This window comes from Sprattus sprattus (assembly GCF_963457725.1).
Source record: "Sprattus sprattus genome assembly, chromosome: 4".
Lineage (NCBI taxonomy): Eukaryota > Metazoa > Chordata > Actinopteri > Clupeiformes > Clupeidae > Sprattus > Sprattus sprattus.
This window is the reverse complement of record NC_137923.1, coordinates 19,224,506-19,234,079: the sequence shown is the minus strand read 5'-3', so window position 1 is coordinate 19,234,079 and position 9,574 is coordinate 19,224,506. Positions and strand designations below refer to the sequence as shown.

Below are 9,574 nucleotides of genomic sequence, written 5' to 3'. Positions count from 1 at the left end.
TGCACCCATTTACTGAAAGAGCTCTTGTGGAAAGAAAATGTTCAGACTGGGATTGACAGCTACTTAGTAGTGTTGTAGAGTACCGTCTTTGGTGAAAATTTGCACAGCGAACTAGAAACATTACACACACACAACATGCTAACCCTGTAGGTGGTGGATCACCTCTTCAAATGAAGTCTAGAGTAGTTGAACATTAACTCTTTAGTTTGGTTTTTAGTATCAAATTTTAAGGAATAATTTATAGAAAGTCATATATATATATAAATATTAATCTGCCAATTACACTACAAAATAAGTCCTTTAAAATGTCCAGAGGTAATTCTTAGCCTTGAAAGTTAGTCCGACCATCATTAATGATAATAATCTAGAATCACATTCTTAATTTTCAGGTTGTCCAGGCAAAGTTTTGTAGTTTTCCATTTATTTTTTGCCACTTCGGGCCAAAATCTATCCGGGCCATCTGGACACATGTGAAGACGCCCAACTCTCTCAGCTGCCTTCCTCTGCTTGAGGTCCCACCGCCGGCACCACCGAGGAGGGGCCCCTGGACGCAAAGCGTTTGGATGCATCTCTCACTGGACGCCACAACGATCATGGTGGATGATGGTTGCCTCACGTCAGACAACTACCAGGACTTTGTGAAGGTTGGCGGCTCTAGCGTGGGAGGTCGAGTGCACAGTATTGACGTTATCCTGGGGTTCAGTAAAGATCAGGACCCCTTGCTCAACCCAGTCGGTGCCAACAGCGCCCAGAAAATGGACCCAGAGGCCATGCTGCAAGGCAAGCAGGTCCCCCCTGAGTCGTACGGACACCTGCCTGGACTAACGGAGGGCCAGCAGCACGCATCTTATCAGGGTGAGTCCTCAGCAGGCAACACTGTCTCACTACTCAAGTGTTGGATGTTATTAAGTTATTAATCGCTCACTTTTCTGATTAGTTATGAGTTGCTTTTTTCCTTGGTAAGGTTGAAGGTTAATCACAAAAGTATATTAACTATCCCACTCCCACGTTTTTCAGATATCAATTCCATGGCAGCGCTTACAGGTCCATTGTAATGCGTTGTAGTGTGCTTGTATGCAGCTAATTTATAGGTCACTGGTTTTGTTTTAATTGACGGTTTTAAGCAGGGATTAAAAACGAAATATTTTTCATTTCGTTTCGTTCTGACCAGAAACGTTATTTTTCTGTTCCGTTCCAGTGTTCCTATGCTTCTCTTCATGTTATTAACCGGTTAGAACCTTATAAAAGAACGGTTAATAACGTTCTTTTCAAAAATGTCATGGGGGGGTGCGCGTGCCTAATGTTTGTCATTATGCGGGGGGGGGGGGGGGGCGCGTGCTTAATGTTTGTCATTATTCGGGTGCGTGCGTGAAGCCTATAGGGCTATAATGGGCACTTTTCCAACGTTGTGGAAACGGAGTTTGCCTACAACTTATAATAAATAATGAAACAACATTATATCACCTTGCAGTTCAATTTTATTTGTTTCCAGTCGGCAACATGAAATTAGGCTGCAGGACCATTTAAACGCAAACATGTCTTTCGAACTGAAGTCCGTTAAAAAAAAAGAAAGCAAGAAATGCAGCAGCTTAGACCCATGGCTATTCAAAACAAAATGACAACAAACTCAGCCGGTCACATTTAGGCCTACATTCAAATTCGGAAAGCATCTCCAACAAAACGTTCTCCATTACGCGCAAAATAAACACAACTCATGTCCATAGCTAGAGGCCTATGCCTACTCTCTTCTATTAACTCGAGAGTTAGCCTATTTGAAATGGACCACAGATAGCTTACATACCAAATTGCTTATTCAGTTTAAGGAAAAGTATGTCCTCCAAAACATTCTCCTTCAGATTGCTGCGCAAAGGAGACAGGATATATTTGAGAGGCGAAAAGGCACGCTCTACACTGACCTAGGTAACGGGCACAGGCAGCACAATCATTGCAGATCTGTTAGGCTACTGGCAGCTCGCTAGTGTCAACAGTAGTTTCACTTCAGCCAGGCGGTCTGGGTAACATTTAGCGGGCAGGTAGCCAAGCCCATCACTTCCGGAATAAAACTTTATTTCAATATTTATTTTAACAATTATTTTATTCCCACAATATTTCAAGAAAGGTTATTTGGAACGAAAAATAACGTTATTAACCGGTTATTTAAAATTGAAAATATTGTTTTCACTCCGGAACAGCTGAAATTGTTTTTGTTCCGGTTTTCGATTACGTTCATCACAAAATTTCGTTCTTTACCGGTTTTCGTTTTCGTTCTTTGAACCGTTTCTAATCCCTGGTTTTAAGTGCTTATTTTCCCATTGAAAATGAACAGGGGCATGTTACATGGATTCACTGGTTTGCCGAGGTACTGCATTTTGTTGGATTCAATGTTCTTAGATTGCCACAGGGTGGTGGAACATGGCTGTCTTTTCATAAACATAAAATAGGCGTCCACTGAAGTCACGAGGTAACAACTCAGTAACTGCTAAAGTAAGCCAGTTGAATATATAGTAAGCCAGTTGAATATATAGCACAAGCTGAGGATTTGTTGACCCACCACTAGCAAAGAGAGCTATTCATATGATATGATATGGAAAATCAGTGGTCATTAGTGGGTCAGTAAGAGGTGCGAACACGCATTAAAAATGCCCAATGTGACTCCTATAAACAAAAGCACACATTTGGTTTGTTCACAATGACCATGGAGAAGACGGTACACTCACTCTTCTTGGCTGCTGACCTGCATTGCCCTGGTTGTAATGTAAACTTTTGTCTGATGAAAGTGTATGGACAGTGAGGAAGAACGTTGCCTTTTTGGACTTCAATTCAATCCAATTGAGCATGCTGTTTATGGCTAGTAAGTGTGATTGTTTCCTCACAAATGTTGCAGGAACAAGGTTTGATAGTGGCGGGTGCTATGCTGTTGATTGATCCATAGATAGGTTAGGCAAAGTAGATAGCTAATCTTGGCTCTGCAACTCATATGACACACAGGCTACACGCAGGCTAAAGTTAGAAAAACCTTTTTCACAGACCGATGGCAGAGGCTACAATCTAAGGTGCCAACCTGCACATTAGGAGCTGTTAGTGGTTCTGTGTCTTCCTCAAGGACACGTCAACACTTGGTGAGGTGCAGTCGGGATCAAACTAGCAACCTTCTGATTGCTGAACGATTCCTCTACATCCTGAACCACTATAGCCACAAAGGCCTTTTCCTTTCCTTTTCTTAAAATTCACAGTGACTTTGTGTAGGGGGCAGAGAGGTCCATGATGACATTCCAGATTGATGGCCCATTAACCAACGCCTCATACCCTATGCTGTAGGCTGATGCACACCTCCCCATTAATGACCACTACTGTGATTGGTATGCTTGCCCAATGATTGGGGGTGTGTTGATAAAACCTCTGCTAACCGAGATTGACAGGTCAACAACCAATCACACTGCTAAGAATTGCTGACCTCTGTTTACTATGAAACTATCTACTTTGGGGGATAGTTAGCTTGCTAACGTAAGCTAACAAGCTAACGGTAGATAGTTGGCTAGCAGATCCTGTAACTCTGTAAGCAAGAATCTAAGCAAAAAAAAACGTTTCTATACACAGCTGTTTACGGAGTTTGATCCGCCATCTTTGTTTTAGTTTTTTTTTCAACTAGCGTTACAAGAGAATGTGTTCATGTCTATAAGTATAAATGCGTATAAAACATATATAAAAAGGTCAAGGCATGTCAAACTACTTCAGAGGTGCCTTTAAATGTTACCATGCTTCCATGGCTGACACTTGATCAAATAGCTCCATGTAGGTCTTTCCACCACTGAGGTCCCACTAATGAAGAGTCCTGATCTTGTTTTGTTTGCATCCATGTAATTGCATTGGTTGCGGTTGGCAATGGTCGACTGCTGCTGAGGCTGAATCACATTTTCTTGGACGTGGAAGTGCATCTGAAGTTTACATAAGTAGCCTAGGATTAAAGCACTGAGGGCTCTTTCCTTGCAATACATAATGATCATCCAATCTGAATTGCATGGCAATTAAACATCAATATCGAGTTCATTTGAGTCCGCATGTTTTGTATGGAGACTTTGGTTGAAATCGTTGTGCACCCTGGTAGTTGTGTATATGACACCCAACAAAAGTATTACAATTGTTGTTGGTTGTTCTCCCCTATTTGATCAATCTGCCACTGAATATTTATATAAACCCAAATATTATGCAAAGCCCTGATTTAGCATGCTGAACAGCTCTAAGGATTCTCCATTTTTATTATCGATTCAGGCTATTTGGTACTATCGGGGTTATTTAAGTACCCCACTGGAAGCCTGAGGTAGGGGGAATCTATCAAATAGCACACCTCAAACTTTGTACAGTACTAATGCAATTAGTCAAATCAGTCACACTACGAGATGTTACCAATTAAACCATGCCAAACCACTCGCACACTCACTCACACCTGCAACAATCACACACACACACACACACACACACACAAACACACACACACACAAACACACACACACACAAACACACCCAAATGCAACAACAACCATGATTCTAATGTTTTGATCACCCTCTGTGCGCTGATTTAATGGCCATTAACTCTGCTCTAATTAGATCAATATAGCTCATTCATTCTGCCATAGCAACACTTGCAGATCAGAGGGCTTCTCTGTGTTTCTCAGAAAAGGGGATCTTTCCCTGCATCACCTGCTGTCAGGACAGGGACATCTCCATCTCTTTCCCTCTGTATCTGTATCTCTCTCTCTCTGTCTCTCTCTCTCTCTCCCTCCCTCTCTCTCTCTGCCTGAGACTCTTAGCAGGATTACAGTCAAGGGTGCCTGAGATTTATAGAAGACGGCACAGATCTGTGCAGGTTGCATCTGTTGCTCCGCTAAGCAACAGGGCTTTCAGCGTGACATGGCTGCTGCCATACAAATTCATGTCATTCCATACAATAACTTTCTGTCTGAAGCTGGCTTCACAGCTCAACACTATCTATTCTGTACAAGGAGATAACTGTGCTAAAATGCAGCATGAATATGATCCTCTGGTCTATGAAGTAAAAAACAGCGCAACATTTTAGGATTTGAGATCCTTGAAGTGGTCTTCCCTTTCCTTCTTTTGTTCTCTCTCACACACACACACACACACACACACACATACATATTCACATATGAATTTCTATGTTTTCCATTTTCACCAAAGACTCCGGACTCTTCTCCAGTAATGGCAGTAACAGTAAGTGCGATGCGGAGCTCGACGACCTTCAGAAAGGCGTGGACACCGACAGCAGGTCCCCAGAGCCACACGAGGAGGACACGCCCAAAAAGAAGCACCGCCGCAACCGTACCACCTTCACCACCTACCAGCTCCACGAGCTTGAGCGTGCCTTTGAGAAGTCCCACTACCCTGACGTGTACAGTCGTGAAGAGCTCGCCATGAAGGTCAACCTGCCTGAAGTCCGAGTTCAGGTCAGTGTTGGTGCAGCCAAGATGTTTTGGAAACTCTAGTACGGATCTGATGTTTACAGACTACTCTAGATATATCTGGATTCTCCTTTGATGCTCTTATTTAATGAAATTCTCTCTGTGTTTTGAAACATGTAGAACTATAATATCTAAATGTATTTGATGTATTTAAAATGTTTTTATTTACTGAAGTTCTCTCTCTCTCTCACACACACACACACACACGCACATATTAGGTTTGGTTCCAGAACCGCCGTGCAAAATGGCGACGCCAGGAGAAGATGGACACCAGCACCATGAAGCTGCACGACTCACCCATGCTCTCCTTCAACCGGCCACCCATGCCCACCAACATGGGGCCCATGACCAACTCCCTGCCCCTGGACCCGTGGCTCACCTCACCCCTGGCCAGCGCCACCCCCATGCACAGCATCTCAGGCTTCATGGGCCCCACGCAGAGCCTGCAGCCTGGGTACCCCTCGCACCCCGGCTACCTCAACACCTCCCCGGGCATGGTGCAGAGCATGCAGAGCATGCAGAACATGCAGACCATGCAGAGCATGCAGAGCATGCAGCCTCCGCCCTACCAGTGTTCTCCCTCGTTCAATGACAAGTATCCACTGGAGGACGTGAACCAGCGCAGTTCTAGTATTGCTGCACTCAGGATGAAGGCCAAGGAGCACATCCAGTCTATGGACAAAACCTGGATGCCCATGTGACTGGAATAGTGGAGGACAGGGAGACAGTAATGCATAAGAGTGCAGCTTCTGTGTAGCTGTTCAATTTGTGTTTTTTTTGGGTGATTTGTTTGTTTGTTTGTTTATTTTTTTATGTAAGTGTATGTACATTGTGGCAGCCCATGAAAATCTGTTTTCGATTTCTTTTGTCAGCACTGAATTGTTCTCTGTCAGTCTGGGAGAGTGGAGCTGCTGTGTAGTGCCAGTACAGTGGTTTTTTTCCTTCTTTTTTTTTTCTTTGAACATCTCAAGACTTTTATCTTTGGTGACTGTTAGGACTTTTCCGAGACTTTTGTGAAATTTCACAGTTTGATGACCAAAGCAAACCTCACAAGATGAGGTGTTTGTAGAACTGCTTGTGCAGATGAATGCCTGCAAGGACATTGTGTGACAGTTTTATAAGCTGCTAGGTTTTGATTGGTGACTGCAATATGAGGCATTATGACATCAGTGTTTCATGGAACAGTGGGCTCTTTTTCTTCTTCCCAGCCTTGAACTACATCAATGACAACACCACTGTCAAACCTGGATGCTTTCCAACCTTGAACTACATCAATGACAACACCACTGTCAAACCTGGATGCTTCCCAACCTTGCCCACTCTAACCTAATGTCTGCTTAAGGACTGGTCACAATAACTTTCTCACTTACACAAGTCACAAATAGAAAAGGATTTATCAGACCTCTGTTAAGGTGCAGAACTAGTTCCTAGGCAAGCAGGAGGAGGTTAATCTTAACACTCCTAACCTGCACACTACAAATGAAGAGCAGAGGCTTCAACTGATTTTTGAACAGAATTTTGTTTAGGTGCTGAACTAAGCCCTACGCAGACATGATGGAGGTAATTCTGAGCTCAATCCAAAGCCCTTTTAAAATCATCTTAGTTCTCCCTTTCAAGAAAAGGATCTTCTAGGAATCAGGTGTTGCAGTCTGTCCGTGGTTATTCAATTAGTGGAGACATGGAGCTCTAAGTATCCATCTAACTGCTTTTAGTTTGTAATCTTCATCCATACTTAGCGGACAGCTGGCCAACTGAGTCAGCAAACATGTGCTTGCACACACAGTCAGGGTAGGACAGGATAGCATCAAACCTACAAAAAGGTAAACTTTTCACAATGTGAAGTAATATATCATTTGGTGAGAGGTTTACTGAGCTCCTTCCTGTATGCAGGGAAAATGGTCCTTTTGGAAACTGAAAGTGCAGTACAAATACTGTATATATAAATACATATACATTGTATATACAGTATAAAACATGATTTCATTATTCGGTGCTCTGATATGATCTGTCTGAGGCAGCACGGATCATATGATCAGATCCAGGTTGATGTTTTGAAACACAAGTGCATCTTACCATAGTACTCTTTCTTGTGATTATGAACACATTGAAAAGGGCACTTTGTTGATCATTTATAAAAGTAGTGCAGTCCAGGAGCAATTGTTGTGTCATAAAGGATATTTGTTATTACTGAATGTAAGATTTTTACTGATTTTCTATCAATGGAAAACAAACATTTGCTACATGTTTTTAAGAACTCATACATATCATAGATTGTATCCATGTTGTATTTTGCTGAAATACTGTGATATAAGGAAATAATCACATTCTGACTGTCCCAGGTGTGTTGTGACAGTCACAATATTATAGAATGTTGGTGTAGTTTTAACATTTTACCTCACTCTCAATATGAAAGTCAGGGTAGCTCTCAGTCTAAGTACTGATATGCAAGTCACACATGGGGCTACACTTCCCTGGTTAAGTGAAAAAATAGTCAGTTGTAAATAGTTTTTAGAGTCTTTCTTTTTAAATAATGGATGTGAGCGTGAGTATAGTTATTTTCTATTTCATTCTTCATGTAACGGGTTAAAGGTCTGAATGGGTTTTGTCTAAACATGCTATTTTGGAACACTTTAATGTTATGTTAGTAATGATCCATGAAAAGCCAAAGAATATAGTTTTCTTACATATATATAATATATATATATATATATATATATATATATATATATATATATATATATATATATATATATATATATAATATAATTATGGGAAATATTGAGGAGATTTAGCAATGCACTATGAGAATGTTGTATGGTCAAGAACAGGATACAAACTAACAACAGTGTGGCATGTCTATGCAGTCTTTTGAGTACTTACCCCTTTCTCTTAAATGTGTTTTTGTTGAATGTGTTATCTGTAGAATATGAACAATGTACATGTGAATATTTTGCACTAACAATTGCAAGACAATAAAAAAAGTCAAATTATTTATACAGCTTTGATCTCATATGCTGTACCTGCTTACACAGCATTCATCATACCCCTTTTGTGGAAATATGTCCTTTATTATTCCAAATGATTTCAACAAACAACTAGTAAAAGCTGGCAATCTAAGGTTGTGTGGAAGAGATCAATTGTCACTCATGCAATCATTTCCATAGCACTGTACAACATGTTTTTACCTAAATGTCTGGGGTGGGTCTGAATCAATCAATTTCCCAGTCTTTAGCTGGATTGGCATGGAATGGCCCATTATTCCACAATGAGTTACAAAAAGCCATGCCATCATGAGCTATAGTGCTCTGACCTACCACCTAACAAAGAGGCACAAGACTGAGGCAATTCTCTTCTTACTGTGTAATGTTACTTAACTAAGACTCAGAAAACACAGGCGGTGGCATATAGTATTTTTGGAGAAGCAAGCTCTTGCTCATTCTTCAGTGTAATACATAATAGATTCCTCAATGTCTGTCAGATAAATCTACTATGGACTGTTTTCAACAGCCTCCTCATTATTTGTTCATTGGGAATATGAGCCACGTTCATTGATACAAATCTTGTTAACTGAAGGTAAACTTCCTTTGTTTCTAGTGAATGAACAATTATTACATATAAACCCTCCCCTGTGAAAAAACCCTCTTTTGGTTTTACTTCTGGGGTGCCCTTCCTGAGGGTCCAACACTAACTACTAACACAGTGTTTTTGTCTGCAGGAGCACAGTGGCTCACAGCCAGACTGTTAGAAAGATGAGGCTCCAATCAATCAAATCTCTTTTGGCTGGGCTTTCTTAGCACTTCCCTCCCATTACCCCTCCCACTGCTGATCCCCATTTTCCAGTACCGCTTAATTATCCCTGGAAGCAAATAATTCCTCAGTAGCAAACTGCTTGAGTCCCCAACAGGTGAAGCACAGCCTGCTTTCCCTCACAAGACAATATCCATCACAGGCACCACAGATTTCTCCCAATGAAATAAGTCCTGAATTAACCAGTATTGACAAATGAAAAATGTGTATCCTTGAGGAGGAGGGGAAAAAGATGCTGTATGATCCGCCTATGAAAAACTGGGCTAGTATTAATGTGCATGAACTCAAAG

At 41.4% G+C, this 9,574-nt stretch overlaps 1 protein-coding gene across 1 annotated transcript; it reads left to right on the top strand.

Moving 5' to 3' along the window:
• Nucleotides 1–563: 563 nt before the first annotated feature.
• Nucleotides 564–6,178, top strand: rx2 (retinal homeobox gene 2; the record flags this gene model as incomplete). The annotated part of the gene is made up of 3 exons (XM_080836351.1): nt 564–855; nt 5,197–5,462; nt 5,696–6,178. The coding sequence occupies 3 exons, from the start codon at nt 564–566 to the stop codon at nt 6,176–6,178; spliced, it is 1,041 nt and encodes a 346-aa protein (XP_080692477.1).
• Between the last annotated feature and the right edge of the window lie 3,396 nt (nt 6,179–9,574).